We start from the raw sequence: 22,724 nt of genomic DNA, 5'->3' as shown, positions 1-22,724 counted from the left end.
GTACATAATACTGATAAACTGCAAAAAGTTATTAACCAAATTAGGAATTTTTCTACTGAACAAGTATGAAATTTTTCTTTGAACAAGTTTTCATTAGAAATTACTGAGCATGTCAGTCATGTTCACCAAGGTTTCTTCCTTTCTTAGGTCTTTTAGATAGCTATTTTGGAAGATAATCTGCTGTCATCTGATAGGTATACAATGAACAGAGAGAAAAAATCTACTCTTCTCTAAAAGCCTATATGCTATATACATACCTCAGAGCAACTAGCCAGTTCAAGAAGTTAACAAGAACAAGGTAGTTCCTGAGATCTGGGAAGAGGACATTTTCTTTCTGCCTTACAAATAGTGTATGCTGACGATTTATTCCTAGATTAAATTTCTGCTTTAATTATAGGGTTTCGGAAGAATGAGAAAAGCCCTGCGAAAGACCAAAAGGTGAACTAACCTAATAAGCCAGAACTTTATGCAGGACATTTTTGTTGTAAAAGGCTAAAAGACTTCTTGTAAGGGAAGAAAAAAGAAAATCTTACAAATATTTACATAAATTCTGGAAGGACTAAAGCTGATTTTCTATAATTAGTTCACACTATAGGTAAGGGGAAAAAAGAAAGAAAAATATAGACTGATAAAGTTTGTATAATACTCTACAATAGCCATTGATGTTTCAACATACCAAACAAGCAACTGTTTGCCTTCTTTTTGTAACCCTTAGAGCCAGTGATTAGTGTTCCAAGTAAGACTGAAAATACAGTCCCCATAAAACAGTTCTAGTAACAAGAAATTTCCTTCAGTTAAGCTCAGCCATACTTTCTACAGGTAATCAGCTAAAACAGTGAAGTCTTATCTTTATAGTAAACTACTGTTTGATACATTTGATCATATTACAAAATAAAACAAGAGCTATGGAATACTCTCCCATTCATGCAACATGGTTTCATTAAATGCTTGAGTACTGGTTAAATACTAAAATTAATTTTTAAATGTTACAATTATCCAATAACAGTTAAAGCAACACTGCTTATGTAGAGACATAAAATATTGAGTGAAATTTGTAAAATGACAACTCAACCATCCCTTGAGGTAATCCTAATCAATCTTTTAAACCAATGATATATAATTTCCTTCAATTTTTTCCTGGAAAAAGTAGCTACCTACATCTCAATCCCTTTTTCACTCCCACCTCAGCCCAGATCTATACTACAGCAAAGAACTTGTTAGAACTGCAAAATTTAAAAGCGTGTATCAAGTTTCAGGTAGCATACTGTAATAAGAAAGAGTTTTCAACTTTAAGTTTGGAAGTGAAAGGAAAAGTTACAAGCAAGAAGAAAAAGTGTGAATACAGAAGTTAATCTACACTTCCTAGGTTAAAAGGAATTTGGGTAGCAAAGGCAAACATTTGGGAACACTATATACAAAACTGTACCAAGTACACACTGTATGAATTATCATAACCAAATCTAAGTTGTTTCCACTGATAAGATGATAGAAACAGCAACAGCAACAACAGGTAGGGAGAATTGGCATAGATATGTTAAATTGTTTTAGATCAAACACTAATATACCACCAGGGAAACTAAAGACGTGAAACAGACCTTAGAGATCATCTAGTCCAACCCCTTTCATTTTACAGACAACAAAACAACTCTGGATAAGTTAAGAGACTTGTCTAAGGCCAGAGAGTCAAGTTACAGAGCTAGGGACCAAAAGCTAAATCTCTTAACCCTTGTCCAGTACTCTACACTAGCTCATCTTCGGATATAAAAAATTAACGGGATGGACTAGATTAGTGGCTCTTGACATCTCTATTCTTACACACTGATAGAAACCAAAAGGTGATTTTACTCCTGAAGGGACAACATTTAATACTCCAAAATTTTAATAGCCTACTAATTGTTATAGAAATTCCACTAAGACTACGTGTATATTCCTCCATCAGTATCTGTAACCCCCACTGGTGCAATACTTAACAGTATCAATTGTTTACTAAGACGGTCCCAATGACTGAGAAGACCTTCAAGAGAGATTTTTAGAAAATTGATAAGAATTAGCAAGGGAGGTAATTGTCACTCCATTGTTGGAGATTTAAATATGCATTCATCCATTAATTCATCCAACAAACAACTGAATGCCCACTATAAGCCAGGCTTTATGATAATCACTAGAGATAAAAAGATGAATAAGACATGGTCCCCTTCTTAGAGGAGCTTGTAATCTAGTGGGGAAGACAGACATATAAACCAGATAAATTATATTACAACATAAGTACTGTAACAGAGATATGAACAAAGTGCTGTGTTAAAAGGGATGGTTAAGGTATGAACTGGCTAATGACCAAGAAGTCTACTAATTTTGTGTAACAACTACCACATTTATTGTGAACACAATCTCATGCCCAATCAATAATTAGGAAGGAGGTAGCAATGTAGAGGTTTAAAAAAAAGTTGGCACTGAAATCAGAATGCCTGCATTCAAATTTAGTCCTTCTACTTACTAGCTGTCACTTTGGGCAAGTCATTCCATCTCTATTAGCCTAAGTTTCCTTATCTGTAAAATGGGAATTAACAACTACTTCAAAGGGATATCTTAAGTTTTAACTGAGAACACATGAAAGTACATGTAGAGTACTAGTATTTATAAACATACTCATTAATTTGAAAAAATCCAATAGCAATTTCATACTACGTAATATTTATAATTAAAATCATATTAATGATAATAAAAATATAATTATGGACCTAATGAATGTTGCTAATATTTAATCCCCATACTGCAGGACCCTATCAAAACATACTTGTCTTCTGATTCATTCAAAGCAACATGGTGTAAAACATTTTAATTTTAGGTTACTACAGAATTTAAGATTAGGGAAAGTGACTAGCTATTTATGGGTTTAAATAAATAGTATGTGATTTCAGTTACATTATAAGGGAATTTTACAATAATTGCAAAACATCATGCTAAAATTTACTAATCATATTATAAAGCCAAAAATCAGCATGGAGATTTAACTGGCCTTTGCAAGATTTTCTTTCTTTATAATACCTGTTTGGTGTAAAGAGAAGAAACGTGAGCCTCTGCCAATTTGGCATCTTTCACGACTACTAAAAAGAAAAGAAAACAAACTTACCTAATGAATCAGAATAGCACATAGTCAACATACAAGAGACTACATCAAAATATATCACAGCTCTAAGTAGAGTAAAGAAGTTTCAAGTAAAGTCACTATTTTGACAAAAGAAATCTGATAGTGAAATTTTAAATATAAACATGTGCATCAACTGCAAGCCACAACATTCCTATGAAATACTATTACCATCAAGAATATATATACAACTTTAACCCTAAGTGTGGGAAGAAAAGAAAAAGAGGAACAGCATCCACTAGCTACTCCACTGGCAAAAGTCTATGGTGGTGAAATTACAGTCTGTGATTGTGAGGACCCCAGTATGGGAAGAAAGTAATTTTTTTTAATGTGACTTTTAATATAATCACTATATTCTCAGGAGGGGTAGAACACTTGCAACCAAAAGGATAAACTGTAAAAGATAAATATGTAATCTCCCACCCTCCATTCTACAAAGAATGCATTTATTTCCTGGAAACTGCTGTATCAACTTTCAATGATCATGTTCACTTGTCAGAGAAAGCCACTTAAAAATTACAATATTGTTGCAAATGTCAAAGATTTTTTATACAAGTATAGGAAATGCACACTTAAAATATCAGACTGGAACACTTACCAAACAGTGTTTTCCTAAAGTAGTATCTACAGTACATTTCTTTATTCATACATCTTCAAATGGTCAAGTTTTCTTTCATACATCCAAAATGTAATGTGATGTTTTCTTATTCACCAAATGTTAGCTCTACTTGAAGTCTGGTTCCAAACTAATCAGCCTGCTTTTAATTTAAGACATCTGTTGAAAGTTTATAGGATCAAACCAAACTGAAGTGGTATAAATTTTAAACAATGGATTGAACATTATTGTAAAGGTACTAGTAACCATTATTATTATTAAGAATAAGTTAGTGATTATAGCTCCTTTTGTGATAATTGGGGGGAAGGGTAGATCACCATCTGGAATGGTCTATTTAACTTTTTTTTTTCTTTTCTTTTTTTTTTTTTCTTTTTTTAAATCAAGGAACATTGTCTTTTTTTTTTTTTTGTCATTGCTTTTTTCTTTTCTTTTCTTTTCTTTTCAAGAGACCATTCCACTTTATTTTTAACATCTGAATGCATAAGGACTCAAATGCAAAGCAGTCATACACCGTTATCATTAAAACCCATATGGTAAAATACATACACAAGTCCAACAAAAGGCTAATACATAGTAAAGCCTAAGCATACTACTATGTAATATTATGAATACATAACTTGGAGACTTTAGTTAGAGTACTATGTTACCTACTCATTTTTGAAAACATTCATTAAGATTTTAAATGCAAATTCATTCCTTATTTGGAGTAAAACAAAATCCTCTAAGTTATAACAAGTATTGGTCATTAAGTCTTCAGACCTATTCATTAAATTACAAAGAACCCAAAGAATTCTGTAATGTTCAGTAGAAGTATGTAATAAAAACATTGCATATGTCTAGTGTGATGTCTTTACCAATTGTTTACTGAAATAAAACGCAAACATCAATCTTTCAAAATACAGGATTCAGAAGGTAGTTTTCTTCTCTTTTGTCTATTTGTGAAATTCATCTTCATCACATTTTACCAAAAATTATTTTTACAAATATGTAAAAGTACATTAGATAATACTAATGAAACACAGGTAGAGTTCTATCATATGCAGATCAATGATCAGTCAAATCATCTTCTCCAAGAGCGAGATTCATTGTCCTCTTCTTCTTCATCATCATCTTGAAGTAATGAGTCATCCACCAAAGACTCTTCCTGAAACTTTAGGTTAAAATGCATTTAGGAATTTACCCAAAAAAAAAAAAAAAAAAAAGAAAAGAAAAAAGGTGACACTTTTAAACACTGATTACTCTCAACAGAGTCGAATACAAACGGTATTTCTATAGCTAGAACATTCAAGAAACAAAGAAAAGCAATCTTCACTCAATGGTTTCTCAATACTATCTATTCTATCGCTTGCACCAAATAGACACTAAAAAAATATCAAAGTAAGCCTTTGTACATGCCGTTTTTCCTGCCTCTCTTTATCAAATTATGCCATCTTCTATACCTACAAAACATTGCTCCACACTTTTTTTTTTTTAAAGAAAACATCAATGTCTTCTCTGACACTAAATCAACCAACAGTTTGAATAAAGTTTATCAATATTTATATTTTTCTGCTGTATGTAACAAACATTTTCTTTTATAGCATTCTTTTCTTTTCCCCATTCCCTTCATAAAAGCTTCTCAGACTACTTTTCAAACTTTTCAAAATACCTAATACCAGGAGCTCTCCTGCTTTTCTCCCCATTCAATTCAAACTCATGGAAGGACAAAGGTATAATCTAAAATATAAAATGACAAATCATGTATATGAGTTTCAAAATACACATTTTATTCTTGCATTTGACTATGGATATGTATAACAGCCTTGAATGCTCTTCAAACAAAATGAAGTGCCATTATGAAAATCTAACCAAGGTAAAACATGGAACCATTTAGTTTCCCCACCTTACCTTTCATTCCTTAACTTCCTCAACTTTTTCCTACAGCTTACTTCATGATTAAACAAAACAGAGTTGCTTATCTTTAGGTTTTTGGTTTCAAAGGGCTCTCCACTTCACTGTTCTTCATGCTCCCACCTCTCAGCCATCAGACTACCTGCTGTTACCCAAGAAAAAATGTACTCTTCCACACCTATACCTCTGCCATTTAAAATGCCTCTCTCAACTATACTCCCAGTCCCAGCTCTTGGTTATGAAAAGCTTTTTGATCACTCAGAGTTCAGCTCCACTGCCACCACCTCCTTCAAGATTCTTCTGGAAAGAAACAATCACTCCTTCCTCTGGGTTCCCACAGCATATTGTTCAAATCTTTATTTACCATATCAGTCTGCCTTTTATTATAATTAGTTTCTTATGTGTCTGTCACCACCCCCTTTTCCATATTATAAGCTCCTTGATAACAGGGACCGTGTCTTATTCATTTTTGTGCCTATCACAGTATCTACCATATAGCAGGCATTCATTCTAATGAACTAAAATGATAAGAATTAAAATGAAACCTGAAATGTTAATAAAGCAACTGAATAGAATATATACTCTAAAACTTAAAATATCACAAGATTTCCTGTGGATAAAAATCTAATGAATAATTAATGTTTTCTAAGAGTAAATGAAAACTGAGTATATATATGATTTTCATATATTCTTTTTGGATTAACAATCCACAGTTCTCATTAATACATAAAATTTAAAGTTGTCTGCATTTATCTGATATCCCCTGCCTGGAGATGGCTCAGGAATAAAAGTTTTATGTTAAAATCACAGCCATAAAATCACATTTTATATAAAAATGTAAACATTTAAGGGTAAAAACAAGTGGAAAAAAAACATACTTCCTCTTCATCAGGTTCAACTTCTTCTGTTTCAACAGCTGAAATATTAGTTATTGGTTTATTCCAAGCCAGTTTTAGATCCTGCCCTTTGAAACGAGCTCCATGAACTGCAGCCTAAAACAATTAAGAACATTGGAATATAGAACATTAATAATTTGTAAAGAAAAAAATGAAATGTTATAGTACCTAATATTTAAATTAAATTAGCTAAACACAAGTGAAAGACAGTTGTCTATTTTTGCTTTGTGGTTTACTTCTTTATTTACTATTTATTATTGCAATTTATAACGTACTTTATATTGTTATTTACTTCTAAAACCAGCCTAGTGTTTGTAAATTCCTTTATAAAAAGAAAACAGGAACAATTTCTCATAATCGAGTAGAGCTATTTCACTACTGGCCAATATCTGACTAGAAGAACTATGTCTCCATGTCTATAGTAAAAGGATAACTGCTACTCAAGGCAACAATCTCAAAGCATTTCAAGATTCTGGCTGTAGATCTTAATTCTTGTTAATTCACAAATGGCTCATATAATAACTAGAAACTAGAAACCTTTAACAAATATAAGAATAATTTTGCATGTGTATTTTTAAATTACATCAAATAATCACAAAATACCATAAAATGTCTGATGCATCACTATTACAAAATATATTTTGTATATGTTAAAATGCAAAATGAAGAAGAAAAAAACAAACAAAAGCCCTGAACTTTTTCTATTGAAAACTAAAGCACTTCCCTACAAAGCTTTCAGACCTGCATATGGTAAAACTGAGTAAACAGTCAAGTAACTGAGTAAACAGTCAAGTCTAAGTACTTGTTACATTAAATGGCTGGTTTAGAAAGAATGCTTTCAAATTTAAGTAATGTGAACTAACATAAATCAATGTTAGCAACATACCAAAATAACTCATAGTCACAAAAGATTTATAGCACAATCTCAAAGTACAGCATAATGTGAAATGTAGAAACAATTACATGTTCAATGACATTTGACTATGAGTTGCATGATATTAAGTCCCCAGGTATAAATTTTAAACCTGCACATATAAATTTATGATAAATTTAAAATATTTCATGCCTATTAAAATGCAACTCAGGAGTTTTTAGTCCATGACCCTATCATGTCATATAACTAAAAAATTTTAAGTACTTATATATAATATTTAAGGCCAGAAACAAATTGTAATTTTTTTGAAGCTATAACTATTACATAAAAATATATTCCTTTAAGGAATTCCAATTGTCTCATGCAAAATGTCTACTCATAAAACTCATGTTTTCATCCAGCTAAAAAAGGCAAAAAATGTAAGTGATGTTTTTTTGTAGTAAGTTCTTCAAAAATTTCTTATGGGGACTTCCCTGGTGGTGCAGTGGTTAAGAATCCGCCTGACAATGCAGGGGACACGGGTTCGAGCCCTGGTCCAGGAACAACCGACATGCCGCGGAGCAATGAAGCCCATGCATCACAACTGCTGAGCCTGTGCTCTAGAGCCCACAAATCACAACTACTGAAGCCTGCGTGCCTAGAGCCGTGCTCCGCAACAAGAGAAGCCACCATAATGAGAAGCCTGTGCACCACAACAAAGAGTAGCCCCTGCTCGCCACAACTAGAGAAAGCCCGCGTGCAGTAACGAAGACCCAACGCAGCCATACATACATACATACATAAATTTATTTACTTATATATTTAAAAAAAATTCCTTATGACCTAATTTTGTAAATCTCTATATTTAGCACACACTTCAAATTTATAAGGTGAATCTACAACTCTCTCAAGTTTTAATTTTAAAATTATTTACTGGATGCTATCATCCAGGCTCTGTTGTTCCATTTACAGAGCATAGGCAGAGTAGATTTAGCATAAATCTAAGGGTCCTAGGATTTTTAGAATGCTAAATGAGCTCTGGTTTCAACTTCAAGTCATCAGCTACATTAGCTCCTAACAAGAGAGTCAGCCTGACCTTTGAAGCTTTGAAGCCAGGCATTGACTTCTCCTCTCTAGTTATGCATGTCCTAGATGGCACCTTCTTCCAATATAAGGCTGTTTCATCTACATTGAAAATCTGTTGTTTATAGTAGCCACCTTCATTATCTTAGCAAGATCTTCTGGATAACGCACTGCAGCTTCTATATTGGCACTTCCGTTTTTATATTACAATGACAGCTTCTTTCCTTAAAACTCATGAAACAACCTCTGCTAGCTTCAAACTTTTCCTCTGAAGCTTCCTCATCTCTCTCAGCCTTCACAAAATTGAAGAGAGTTAAGGCTTTGCTCTGGATTAGACTTTGGCTTAAGGGGATGTTGTGGTTGGTTTGATAGTCTATCCAGACCACTAAAACTTTCTCCATACCAGCAATAAGGCTATTTCATTTTCTTATCATTCATGTGTTCACTGGAGTAGCACTTTCAACTTCCTTCAAGAACTTTTCCTTTGCATTCACAACTTGAATAACTGGTGCAAGAGGCCTAGCTTTCATCCTATCTTGGCTTTTGACATGCCTTCCTCACTAAGCTTAATCATTTCTAGCTTTTGATTTAAAGTGAGAGATGTGTGACTCTTCCTTTCGCTTGAACGCTTAGAGGCCACTGCAGGGTTATCAACTGGCCTCATTTCAATGTTGTTTTATCTCAGGGAATAGGGAGGCCTGAGGAGAGGGAGAGAGATGGGGAATGACTGGTCAGTGGGAGCAGTCAGAACACACATTGATTGATTAAATTTGCTGTCTTATATGGGCATGGTTTGTGGTGCCCCCAAATAACCACAGATCACCAGAACAAATATAATAAGAAGAAGAAAGTTTGGAATATTGCAAAAATTACCAAATGTGATACATACAGTGAGCAAATGCTATTGGAAAAATGGCGCTGACAGACTTGCATAATGCAGGACTGCCACAAACCTTCAATTTGTTAAAACAAACAAACAATATCTGCAAATTGCAGTAAAGCAAAGCACAATAAAACAAGGTATACCTGTATACGTGTGTGTTTAAAAACCATATAGTACAGAATTAAATGGGAAATATCAGTAGGATGTGTATGTATATGTGCACACGTCTATATGAACCTATGCATTTTTCCCCACTCCCAGCTCTTACCACTGAAAAAGATTAGTTATAGTAACAAACTCAGTAGTAATGAGCACCCCTAGTACTCAGATTGTGGTCTTTGAATACCTTTCCCAGTAAAAAGAACCAGAGCGCCTTAGAGAAATGGCCAGTTCCTGGTCTGGAAGAGAAAATTTGTAAGACGAACCTAGAACACCTTTTCATACCAGAAAGCAGAGAAAGTATCATAACCCACTAGAGTCCTGTCAAAAGAACTCAGAAACAAACCTATATACTAGCCACTAGCCAAAGATGGGACATCAATAACTGAGAACAATGGATCAATACCCATGAAATGTTTAAACCTATGAATTTATAATTCCACAATACCAATCAAGTTAAATCAAAATAGGAATCTTATTCTGGATCCTTAAAGGAAGTAAGTAAAATATTTATAAGAAAACCAGAGAAATGGAAATGCTGGTATTTGGTAATACTTAAGAAATATTAATCATTTTTAGGTGCGATAATAGTATTGTTTTATTTTTTTAAGGCTCTAATATTGAGAGAACAGGTTCAGTATAAACACTGAAAGGTTTACAGCTGAAATGATATGATGACTGGGAATGGCTCCAAAATAAGGAGGCAGAGGGTTGTTAGTGGGTGGAATACAGACAAAATAAGATTGGCCATAAGTGGATAATTGCTGAAGCTTGATGATGAGTGTGTAGAGGTTCATTTTACAATTTTCTCTCATTTCTATGCTTTGAAGTGTAAATAAAAAGTCTGTTTAAAAGCTGAAGCATTTTATTCATAGGCTTGCTCTAGACATTTGCCTATTTAGTCTTGCACAGTCATTCAAAGTTTGTACCATATTAGGACGCAAGGAAAGCAGGCATACACAGTGACAGAAGAAAAAATTTTAAAAAAGGCTTTGAAGACCTGACAAATGAAGGAAGAAAAAAAAAGTATGAAAAGTAGTTATGAGGTAGGTTCCATATCTTACATGGAAAATGATTCTGGAAACAATTAACATTTGGAAAAGGCTGGATTAAGCAAAATTAAACAGGTGTGTTTGCCTTTTGCCTTTTCAAGTCATTGAGAATATAATTCTAAATTGAATATACAAAATGCAGCTCTTCATAAATTTACTGACAAGAGAATCCTTTGCTAGAGGAGCTCCTATAGAACCAGTGTTCTGTTAAAAACACTGTGGGGAAATCTGACCTAAGGCCAGAAGAGCTAAAGCTGCAAGCCTAGTGTACCTAACTTTTTTTAGTAACCATAACGATAAAACTATCTATAAAAGAAGGTTAAAACCAAGTTTATTAATGTTTGTAATAACCACAGTATACAAGGTTTAGGCAGGAGTTACATTAAAGGACCACAAAAACATGTAAAATCTGATTTTTAGAACTTATAGGGAAAGACTACATGGCCACTGTCTCACAAGCTTCAGACTTAGATTTACTAATTCTCATAGCACAGTGCCCATCACATAGCAATACTTAGTAACCATTAAGTAAATCAGCAAGAACACACACACAAAGACTGTGAGATACATGATTTGATTTCTCTTGACTGAATCCACTTATACATTTACTTCTTGCTGTAAATTTACTATTTACTCAGTCAGCCCCATAAGAGTAGAGCCCTACTCTTCATGTTGCACTATCCTCTATGAATCCAATTTTGTGCTTCTATCTTCAGGTCTAAAGAATGAGAGTTTTGAAATCACTCTATCTTGTTTGTATTCAGTTTCACTGATTTACCAATCAATTCTCATTCTTAAACACACACACACACAAATATTAAAAATAGCTAACATTAAGAGGATTTACTATGTTCCAGGCACTGTTCTAAGTATACAAGTTCTGAATCAGTGAATCCACACAACTACTGGGAATTGAGGCATGGGTGTCAAAAACGCAACAGTAGAACAAGATTCTCTTTCTTTTTGATATAAAAAGCTATATACCCTCTTTGAGTCTGTGACTGTAGAGTTTCATCTTTGGGACTGATTCTTATAAAATAGGAACTTAACTATTCCTATTCTAAAACTGGATCCTGGTTTCTTACAAAAGTATAGGAACAAGTCAGAGTAGGAAAACTAACATTCTAACCAGTCATGGGAAGAGGTTACTTTTTTCTGTCCTGTTTGGGTACTTATGCACCTTTAGTACATTAGGGGTGGTGAAAGACAAATTGGAAAACAGAAAATAAAGCAGCAGGATCCATCTTCTAACTAACCAGAGTCAAACCTTAATCATCTTAACCTAAAGCTAAAATGGTTCTGTTTATATTATACTCCTTAAAATACTTCAATCTCTTTTCTGAGGAAAATTTCTTACTTTTCAGTCATATTTGAATGTCTTGATTATCTTATTCCTGTACTTTCCTTTGAAATATTATGTATCTATTGACTTAAGGAAATAGACATACATTCAGTCATCTAATACAATGATTCAGAAATTATGAACAATGAAATATTTGGAAATAAACATTAGCAAAGGTTTACAATTTTCTTTTCTTGGGAAGGACTATCCTTTACCTTGAGTTTATATCCACCTACATTTGGTATTAAATTTTTCTTTATTTTATATAATGATGGTGATGGTACAATTTTTTTTGTACTTTTTAAGCATTCTTCCTTGACAAAATTAAACACTGGCAACCTAATGTCAAACACACTAGTTTTTAAATTCCTAAACCTCACTGTTCCCTAAAATCCAGAAGTTTGAAAAACACTATTTTAGCCTATATTCTGCTTGTATAAGATTAGCTTCAACTTAATTTTCTATCCTCTTCTAAAATAGAATGTTACAAAATTTTAAGAAATTTTTTTGGCTTAAGGAAATGTTTATGTTTAACAACTTCTATAACCTAATTCCAAATGTTTATCCTAGCAATGGTAGTTGTTCCTTTTAGTTTGTTAAGTAAATCCAACTAAAATGGTATTTACCCTGAAAAGCTAACTCTCATCAGATCTAACTTAAGCTAAGTTATTCTGCCACTTATTCAACCTTCATATAATTCACTGTTAAAATCTTTCTTTATACATTAACCCCTGGCCTTTGAAATGACTGCTATTCATTTGGAAGATATATACATAGTATAAAAACATATATTAAAATTTACATCTGAGATAGAAAAAGCAAAACCCAAGAAGATATACGTCAACAGGTCCTACTTATCAAAAGCAAAACATCCAAAAATTATTTAAGAGGCAGGAGGGTTTTTTTTTTTTTTTTCCCTCAGCCACATAAGTAAACAGGGACAAGTAGTAATATATATTTTTAAAGTAGTTACTAAATTCACAAACTTGTAATACTGTAACCATTTGAACATAACAATTACCATTGTTTTATAATAAGACTACTTCCTAGAAAATAAATAGAACATAAAAAGATGGTACTCAAGCTACCTATCCAACATTACACTGAAAACTGTCACTGAAGCTGTCATTTAAAGGAGGCTCATTCTTAACTTATATTCAACAATACCTCTCAGAGAAAACTTGATCAAAAATCTACTTTTTCAGTATAACATGTATACATATAAGCTTATAAGAAAGTTTTAAACTCTCATCAATTATAGATTACCTTTTATTTTCACAGAAGACCTTTAAATAGAAGATTTCTTAAAACTTAATAAAACTCTAGGATGAGGAATTCCTATTCTATAAAACTATCCACTACCCACCCGCCTAACCCTGAAACTATGTTATTCTAGGGCCCAGTTAAACACTTTTCTTGAGACTTAATCAGACCAACAGTCTTTTTTATATGCTGCAATGCGCCAAGAGCAACTCCTACCAGGTAAGTTCCCAGCAATGTACCGGCAGGGAGTATTCACTACAAAGAGAATAAATCAATTTAGAAGATTTTCAAAACTTAGTTAGACCACAATCATCTTAAAACTTCTGAAAACCATCCTACTCTTCCATTCACATGAGGTTAACTGTTTGGAACATTTAATGCATTTTTCCAAGGTCAAAATGGTACATCTATTTCTCTGCAATCTTGAACAAAGAATACACAGGGCTAAAAATGTTCCGATGAACCTGTTACACCTCGCACTCATTTTCCTTTTTTAAATCTTTTAAACCCAGAAGAAAGACAAGGCTGCATATACTTCTGGTCATTCTTTAGAAAGATAATTCAAGATACACATTTTAAGACAACTATACTAAAAGGACCCTAAAAGCTAGCGCTATATATTCCTGTCTTGGGCAAAAAGTTGTAGAGGCCTAGTTGCGGGTATGCTGAGCTACGGACACTGTAGGGTTCAGCCAACTGGGACTAGGGAGCAGCAGATGAGGGATGGTTAAGAAGAGCAGCCATCAGGATTCTAGCTCCGCTTGTACCTTACCCTTCACCACTCATTCTGCCAAAGCAGACTTGTTCTGGGCCAGCTGAGAAAGGGATAATGGAAAGTGGAGTGGCCCTATCTCCTATGAAAGAGAATAGAAGAATTCCTAATGTCTCAAGAGAGTACAACTTGACATTCAACTTGGTGATTAACTATATATTCTAAATATTCATGTTATATATAAAACTGCCTAACTGCTTTAGGACATTCTTTGTAGCCATGAATTCCACTTCCTACGGTCTATCTACTGTCACAGTGTAGTTCTTTAGTAAGTCAAAAAAAATTCATTTATATTAAAACTTAGAGGCAATATTTATAAAACATTTAAATCTGAATTTCAATAAATTAGAATATTTATAATACTTACTGCTTCAGCTTCTGCTCGCGTCTTGAATGTAATTACTGCATGAAGTGAAGAGTCATCAATCTGACAATCTTCAATTTCACCATATTGCTTTAAATTAAAAAAAAGTATTTCCTCCAAATAAATATTTTGAAACATCCAAAATCCTAATGGTTTTTAAAATATTAAAATACCAATAAATATAACCCAGAATGCATAACAATTCAGGGTGATTAGCAGAAAGAAATTATGAATAATTCATTTTAGTACGTAATATTGTATGATAAAGGGTGTTCCTATTTTCCAATATTATTTACAATTCTATACTTCCTAGAACCAGGGTAACTTACACTTGATTGAACTATTCTTTAAATAGGGAAACAATGGTGAAAGATTGAGCTTCCTTATTGCCATTCCTTCTATACTCATTATTCCAATTCCAGAGTATGTTAAATTCTTTCTAAAGCAGAATATTTAATCCTCAGAATATTCTGTGAGTTTTTTTTATCACTCCCAATTTAAAGATGGGGGGGGGGGAGGTTCAGAGAATTTAAGTAATTTTTCCAAAGTAACTTAGTTAACTACCAGGATGAGAGTCCAGTTTTCCATTCAAAAGTTTTCGATGCAAAACTTGAACTGACTCTGCTTTTACTCTTACTTTACCCTCCTCTAGACCACACTCTTTTAGGACATTTAAAAGCTAAACATATTAAATTATGCTGGTTTTGGGTGTGCTAGATTTTATTTTTCCCTGTGTAGGAAGATTTTTCTGCAAACAGCAGAAAATAGCACCTTTATCATATAAAACTTTAGTCCTTTATATATCATTACTAATACCTCCTTCTTTCTTACCCCCAAATAAAATTATAACCACAATCTCATTAAATATACACACTCCACACAGAAAATTCTGTAGGGCATAGTAAAGAAAACGACCGCAGAATCAGATCCCAGCTCTGTTAGTACTAGCTGTGTAAACTTGAACAAGTTACTTAATCTCTTCATGCTTCATTTTCCCGATCTCTAAAATAAGCATAATAAAGGTACCTACCTCATAGAGTTGTCAAAATAACTCATAATATGGTGAGTTATATAAAGCATTCAGAAAAATACCTGCCACAAAATAAGTGCTCTGTAAGTTTGAGCTGTAATGTTTATTACTGCTACCGGTTCCAATGGATAAATTAAAGAAAGCATTTTGTTAATCACAATTTGTAACCGTCAATGGTCCTTTAGTAATGTAGATTTTTTTTCTGATACCTGTCATATGTTCAAATCACAGGTTGAGATAGAGAAGCTATCTTATTTAAAGACTGACAATTTTTTAAATGTGCATCACCACTACTAACTTTGAGAAGAGTTCGAATCTCCAAATACATCCAAGAATATACATTTAGAGGCTCTGAATGTTTCTAAAACCAAAACCATTTTAGTCTCATCAAAACACATTCCTAAACTCACCTCGTCTGTCTGGATTACTTTAGCATATCCTCTGATAATTTCCTGATTAGCTGTACAACTATATGCAATACACCTAAGTTATCTGGATCTTCTTCCCCTGGGGAAGGTGCAGAAACAGGGCGTGCAGTAGGGAAGAATCGAGCTACAGTATTTCCAAGCTAGAAAGCTGATTCCTTATTTTCTCCCTTTGAAGCCATAAAGCATAAGACTTTCCAGACTCACCATCCTTAAATATTAATCATTTCAGTTATTTCTTAAACATACACCATTTCTTTCAATACCTCTCTATGTCCTGAAAAAGTATAGTTTCACATTTGTAACTGCAGTTAACAGTCTGGAATATAACTGTCAAACATTTAAATCTGAATATTCAAAACGTTAAATTACTTGTGTACCTATCTATAAGCTTACCTATCCCTCAAGACCCAAGCTCCAGCTTTACTACCTCTTGAAACTTTCCTCTACTGTTCTTTCACCATCATATGCCTGTGTGAAAAATACTTCTCTAAGTTACTGAACTATTTACAGTTTTTAATAAATTTAACTTGATTATAAATTATTTGTAGTTTACTTTAACTGGTTTGTGTTAAACCATTGTATGTAAAATCCTTGAGGGTAAAGAACTGGTCATTTACTTTATATCTCCAGAGCAATTACTCTAATGCTGCAGGCAAGACCGATGCTTAGTAACTAACCTTTGGGATACCACTAAGAATCATAACATTTAAGTTGAAAAGGGCTTTAGGCAGATATAATCTCCATTCTGCACATGAACCCAACAGATCCCAGGAAATCCAAGTAAAATAATGGATTAGCAGGGACTAGAATCTTATTCTCCTTCCTCACAGAAGGAAGTCCATTGCCATTAGACTGACTCCCTTTAATTATACCCTGGCACCAACTAAGGCAACGTCAAGATCGTATTCCAAAATTTTGTCTTGTGTCATTTCTAGGTTAGCTAGGTCAAGAATACAGTATTAACAAATAAAATTCTATCTTAATTTTTAAAAATCTGGATGGCCCATGTAATATGCTAAATTTTTCCTAAAAGTAAATATCAAATGAAACTAAACTATAGGACTTCCCTCTCTGAAACAATAAGGTCTAAATCATTCCTTTCATAATCTGAAGGCCTACTAAGTGTAAGAATAGTAACATTTCTTCCAGACAATGATTAAACAAAAAACCCCTGGAGCTTGTTTTTTAAGTAATTAACAAAGGATTATTATAGATTAATCAAAACCTTTGGTGAGATTAATGGGTTTAAATTATTCATTTCATTTTCATACTTTCCCCTTTAATATCCATTATCCCCAACAATGATTATCAGTATTTGTTTTGTTGGACAGTAAGAAAGTACCGCAAAATGAGGAAGAAGATCTTCTCTATCACTCTCTGTAAATGCAGAAATCTCCAGTGCCCTGGGACGGTGATCCACCACAGCATGACCAGGCACACCTCGACCTCGACCTCGACCCCTGCCTCGGCCGTGAGCTGCCCCTCGACCTCTTGAATGAATTCCTCTACCACGACCAGATGAAAGAATCCCTCGTTTCGCAGCCTAGAAGAGATAAGACAAATAGGTTAAACAATTACTAACATGAGCCAAGTGTTATACTCAGCCAGATGAGCCATACAATCTGATATGAGTTACACAATTTGATACATATTTACATATTCAAATAATGCCCTACAAAAGGATTTCATAATTTAAGTTAGGGTTTTAGCTTTTAAAGTGAAAGCAAATTTAGGCAGCTAATGAATTTAGAAAACAAAATAACATTAATTTAAGCAATGTTTTGAAATTAATAAATGTGCCTTTTCTACTAAGCCCCTACTCTCTAAGACATCAAACTATATCACAAAAAGACCAGCAATTCTTGAGTTCCAAATAAGGCACAGTGCTGAATGTTACTTCAAAAGTTAGTATAGGGACTTCCCTGGTGGTGCAGTGGTTAAGAAACCTCCTGCTAATGCAGGGGACACAGGTGCGAGCCCTGGTCCGGGAAGATCCTACATGCCATGGAGCAACTAAGCCCGTGCGCCACGACTACAGAGCCTGCACTCTAGAGTCCACGAGCAACAACTACTGAGCCCGTGTGCCAAAACTACTGAAGCCCACGTGCCTACAGCCTGCGCTCCACAACAAGAGAAGCCACCGCAATGAGAAGCCCGCGCACCACAATGAAGAGTAGCCCCTGCTCGCTGCAACTAGAGAAAGCCCAGGCACAGCAACAAAGACCCAACGCAGCCAAAAATAAACAAATAAATAAATCTATTAAAAAAAAGAAGTTAGCATAATGTACACATACAAGATACCTATATATATATGTGTATTTTTTCCAGTTATGACTTTCGAATACAGTGTTTCCATTCGTTTGCCTGTTGACTTCAGTATGTACAGTTATTTCAAATTCATCATTTTGATCATGTACACTAACACCATCATACAACCAATGTAGCATAGTAACTTATATTCCACTTTATCACTCTATATGAATAGCACACCATTCCTTCATTCCACAAATATTTAATGAGCACTTCCTATGGTCTAGTCCTTACCCTCATGAAGCTCAAATCCTAGAAGAGTAGAGACATTAAGCAATCAAGTTATTTGATTATATTAATGAGAAGTGACTCAAAAAATGAGGAAATGCTCTACTTAAAGATTTGAATAGAATATTAAAGATCTGCAATGAATAAACTACTAGAATAAAAGTTCCATGAGGAATTTTTTTCCTTGTTTTATTCTCTACTTTATCCCCAGCACCTACAATAGCAGTTAGCAGATTGCAGAAACTTAATATTTGTTCAATGAATCAAAGAAGGTACAAAGAACAAGCAAGGCAAGAGTGAGGGGTGGGGGTTAGAGCATGAACAAAGGAACCAAGGCTGAAAGGAACATGGTACTTCTAAGAAGGAATAAAATCCAGTACAGCTGGACCACATGGGATGAAGAGATGAGGCTAGAGAGACAGGCAGAGCCAGATCATGAACAACTTTAAGGACCACGTTAAAGATTTTGATTTTATCCCAAGAGCCATGAAAATCAATTAAAACAACTAAAGTTCAGAAGTAGGGTGATGTAATCAAATCAGTGTTTAAAATATTATTCTGGTAAAAGGAAAAGAGAACAAGCTGGGAAACCAGTCAGGCTACTACAATAGCGCCAACAACTGAAGATAGAAGCTTAGTCTACAATGGTGGCCACGGAGATAGAAAGAAGTAAAATAAACACATTTACGATATACTGAGGGGGCTTCCCTGGTGGCGCAGTGGTTAAGAATCCGCCTGCCAATGCAGGGGACATGGGTTCAAGCCCTGGTCTGGGAAGAACCCACATGCCGTGGAGCAACTAAGCCCATGCGCCACAACTACTGAGCCTCCACTCTAGAGCCTGTGAGCCACAACTACTCAGCCTACGATCCACAACTACTGAAGCCTGCGTGCCTAGAGCCCGTGCTCTGCAACAAGAGAAGCCACTGAAATGAGAAGCCCGCACACCACAATGAAGAGTAAGCCCCTGCTCGCCGCAACTAGAGAAAGCCCGCGTGCAGCACCGAAGACCCAGTGCAGCCAAAAATTAATTAATTAATTAATTAACTAAGGAAAAAAAAGATACACTGGGGAGTAATATGTATAAAACTTGGTAATTAAATGTGTATGAATACTGAAGGAAAGGGAGAAATCAATGATGACTCCCAGATTTCTGGTTTGGGTAATTGTGTAAGATGAGTTTAGGGACAAAATAAGCACAATTTTGAACATGTTGAGCCTGAGGATGTGAGACATCCAAGTGGAAATGTCAAGCAGGCACCACTGCCAAAATCTCTGCAAGTATAAATATTTTAGTTTATTCATCTCAAGACAGTTAATTTTAACATTAGCTAAAGTAATCATCTAAAATCCAAATAATAAACTTCAAAGGTCAAGGATTAATGTCAACAACAGCACAGCATATACAAAAGTATACTCTTAGGAACTTCAAAATGCTCCTTAAAAAAGGGGTCCCTGGACAAGTAAGTTTGAGCAATACTGAGTATTTAAACATGTGTCTTTGGAGATTCACAAATTACAAGCCTCTCGAAAACCATATACAAAACACATGTTTATATATACACTACCAAATGTGAAATAGATAGCTAGTGGGAAGCAGCTGCATAGCACAGGGAGATCAGCTCGGTGCTTTGTGTCCACCTAGAGGGGTGGGATAGGGAGGGTGGGAGGGAGACACAAGAGGGAGGAGATATGGGAATGTATGTATATGTATAGCTGATTCACTTTGTTATACAGCAGAAACTAACACACCACTGTAAAGCAATTATACTCCAATAAAGATGTTAAAAAAATAAAAAAATAGAAAATAGAATGTGGAAAAAAAAAAAAAAAGCCCATGTTTACTATAACCTCTTCCAAACTTATTTGGCCTCAAAAGCTTTTTTCACTAATACCTATTAACCTATTAAAATATGGAATTGGTGTGGAGAATGAACACACTCTGGCAAACACTGCATTACTGCATATACTAATATAAATTGCAAACTAAAGTTTGGCCATCATAAAAGAAAAACAAAAGATGTCATTCAGTGTTTAGCTATATCATGATAAAGAATGAAAACATGGACTAATAATATAAAGGATATTAGTAATGCTATTATTTATTTGCTAAAATTATGGGCCAAAATTTTTAAAATGATAATGTATTTTTTTAAAGTTGCATCAACACAGGCATGAAATCTCCAGAATGGTGAAAACACAATTTCTATATTAACATAAAAGGAACCTATCTTTTCCAAAACTTGTTATCTTAGGCAGGACACACAGACAACCATATCAGTTTTCCAGAGAATGCAAAATATATGCAGGTTTAATACACCATCCTATGGCTTCCTATGACAGACAAGACAGAGCCTTAAGACAAGAACAATGGCTGCTAAATGTTAAAGTCTTTAATAGCTGGATACCAGTACTCAATACAGATTTCTACTATGTTGGAAAAAGAAAATCAAGTTGCTAACAAATATGGAAAAAAAGCATTATTTTCAGATTAAGCAAAAGGAATAAGCTAAAATACAAAAATTTATATTGTGGCAACGATAAATACAGACAAGTACCAACTACACTAATGACATAAATGTCCCTGTACTTCAAAATGTAATTCTGATTCTAAAACATCTTTTTGCTAAATGTTAAAAATTCTCACGTATAGAGATCAATTTTACTAGATTTTTCTTATATAAATAATCATATAACTAAATTATAAGAAGTTAGTTTTTTTCTCTTTAACATCCACAGCACCATCTATAGGCAAAACTTAAGTAAGCATGTTCTTCAATATAATTCTACCACCAGAAGTCTGATCCTTATAGGAACTCAACATAACATGCCTATATGTGCACGGAATATCTCCCTAAGTATATCTGAAAAGCCTTTAATAGATTTTGGTCCTAGGAAGAAAAACAAACCAAAAATAGAAAAGGAACAAAATTCACTAGAAGTAGAGGGCCTTGTGTATAAAAGTAGAATGGCTATCATCCCTCATTAAATACTAAGAGATTTTCTATTGGTTCTGAAAGATTTGCCAACCTCTTCCCTCTTTTCTACATCAACTCCCAATATGTTTACCAGAGACTGCCAACGACCATTGACCAGAATGAGAGGAATATATTTTCAAATAAAGCATCAAGACTACAACTACTCCTCTTTAGCGTACTGTGTGGCTATCATGAAACATACCTCCAGCTGTAATTCGGTATACTTTCTCCTAAGTTCAGTGACTTCTTCTCCAGCTTGCATCTTCTTATATAAATCCAGTTCTGTGTCAAGTAATTCTTTCTGCATCTAGAAAATAGTAATAAATATTTTAGGTGATGACAATTAATATCCTGCATTTATACAAAACTTTTTTAAAATTAATTAATTAATTAATTAATTTATGGCTGTGTTGGGTCTTCGTTTCTGTGCGAGGGCTTTCTCTAGTTGCGGCGAGCGGGGGCCACTCTTCATCGCGGTGCGCGGGCCTCTCACTGTCGCGGTCTCTCCTGTTGCGGAGCACAGGCTCCAGACGCACAGGCTCAGTAGTTGTGGCACACGGGCTTAGTTGCTCCGCGGCATGTGGGATCTTCCCAGACCAGGGCTCGAACCCGTGTCCCCTGCATTGGCAGGCAGATTCTCAACCATTGCGCCACCAGGGAAGCCCTATACAAAACTTTTTACAAAGAATTTTTTACACATTCCCATTTAATCCGTACATTTCTTCTCTATCTCCAGTCCTACCATCCTAGTTCAAGCCACCAGTCACCTCTGGTCTACACTACTGCAACAGCTTCCTAACTTGTTCCTACGTCCACTGATTTCCCTGTAATTCATTTTCCATACAGAAGCCAGAGTGAGATTTCTATGGACTGATATGGAGTAATTTTCAGGAAATAACTGAAAAGAAAAACAAAACACCAAGGTGTTAATAAGGAATACAGTATGCTTTTACGTAGGAAAGAATACATACACACACACCAAGAGGGAGGGAAGAGTGGGGAACAGAGTGTCAGGGCTCAAAGGGGAATGGTTGTTTATATAAACCTTTTTATATAGTATAACTTTTGAACATGTTAATGTTTTACCTATTCAAAAAATAAAATTAAATCAGCAAGAATGACAGGGAGGGGGATCCAAAACTGAATACAGACAGAAATAAACCTAACTTTACCAAATTAATAACATAACCACACGAACGGAAAAACACATGATCCTACACCACAGGTTTGACTCGACACTCTTAGTGGAGTATATTATGAGGTTGTAAAGAATGCAAACAAATTCTTAATTTTATATTTAGTTAGTTGTTGGAAGTGGTATTGTTTTAGCAATTCTGGAACTATTTGAATGGATTACAGGACTGTGCAAACGTATACTGTATTGATGTTAGTGGGAACCAAGTTGTCATCATGGAAACACGGAGATATGGCA

The 22,724-nt window shown here is 34.4% G+C and overlaps 1 protein-coding gene across 23 annotated transcripts in view; it reads right to left on the bottom strand.

Moving 5' to 3' along the window:
- Positions 1 to 22,724, bottom strand: part of RBM26 (RNA binding motif protein 26) — a 103,582-nt gene that overhangs the window by 23,297 nt on the left and 57,561 nt on the right. For 13 of the 23 annotated variants that reach the window (XM_082434802.1, XM_082434809.1, XM_082434808.1 and 10 more), the window contains 6 exons: positions 21,495 to 21,599; positions 17,119 to 17,319; positions 14,322 to 14,408; positions 6,530 to 6,643; positions 3,744 to 4,911; positions 3,046 to 3,104 (listed from right to left, as the gene is read on the bottom strand). In XM_082434802.1, the coding sequence (XP_082290928.1) occupies positions 4,822 to 4,911; positions 6,530 to 6,643; positions 14,322 to 14,408; positions 17,119 to 17,319; positions 21,495 to 21,599 (597 nt within the window). In that variant the 3' untranslated portion in view covers positions 3,046 to 3,104; positions 3,744 to 4,821. Of the gene's footprint in view, positions 1 to 3,045; positions 3,105 to 3,743; positions 4,912 to 5,004; positions 5,478 to 6,529; positions 6,644 to 14,321; positions 14,409 to 17,118; positions 17,320 to 21,494; positions 21,600 to 22,724 lie in introns of those variants that run through there. The other 10 variants (XM_082434812.1, XM_082434792.1, XM_082434791.1 and 7 more) reach the window with 7 other exon arrangements.

This window comes from Balaenoptera physalus (genome assembly GCF_965194825.1).
Source record: "Balaenoptera physalus genome assembly, chromosome: 18".
Lineage (NCBI taxonomy): Eukaryota > Metazoa > Chordata > Mammalia > Artiodactyla > Balaenopteridae > Balaenoptera > Balaenoptera physalus.
The sequence above is the reverse complement of the archived record's forward strand: the minus strand, read 5'-3'. Positions and strand labels throughout refer to the sequence as shown.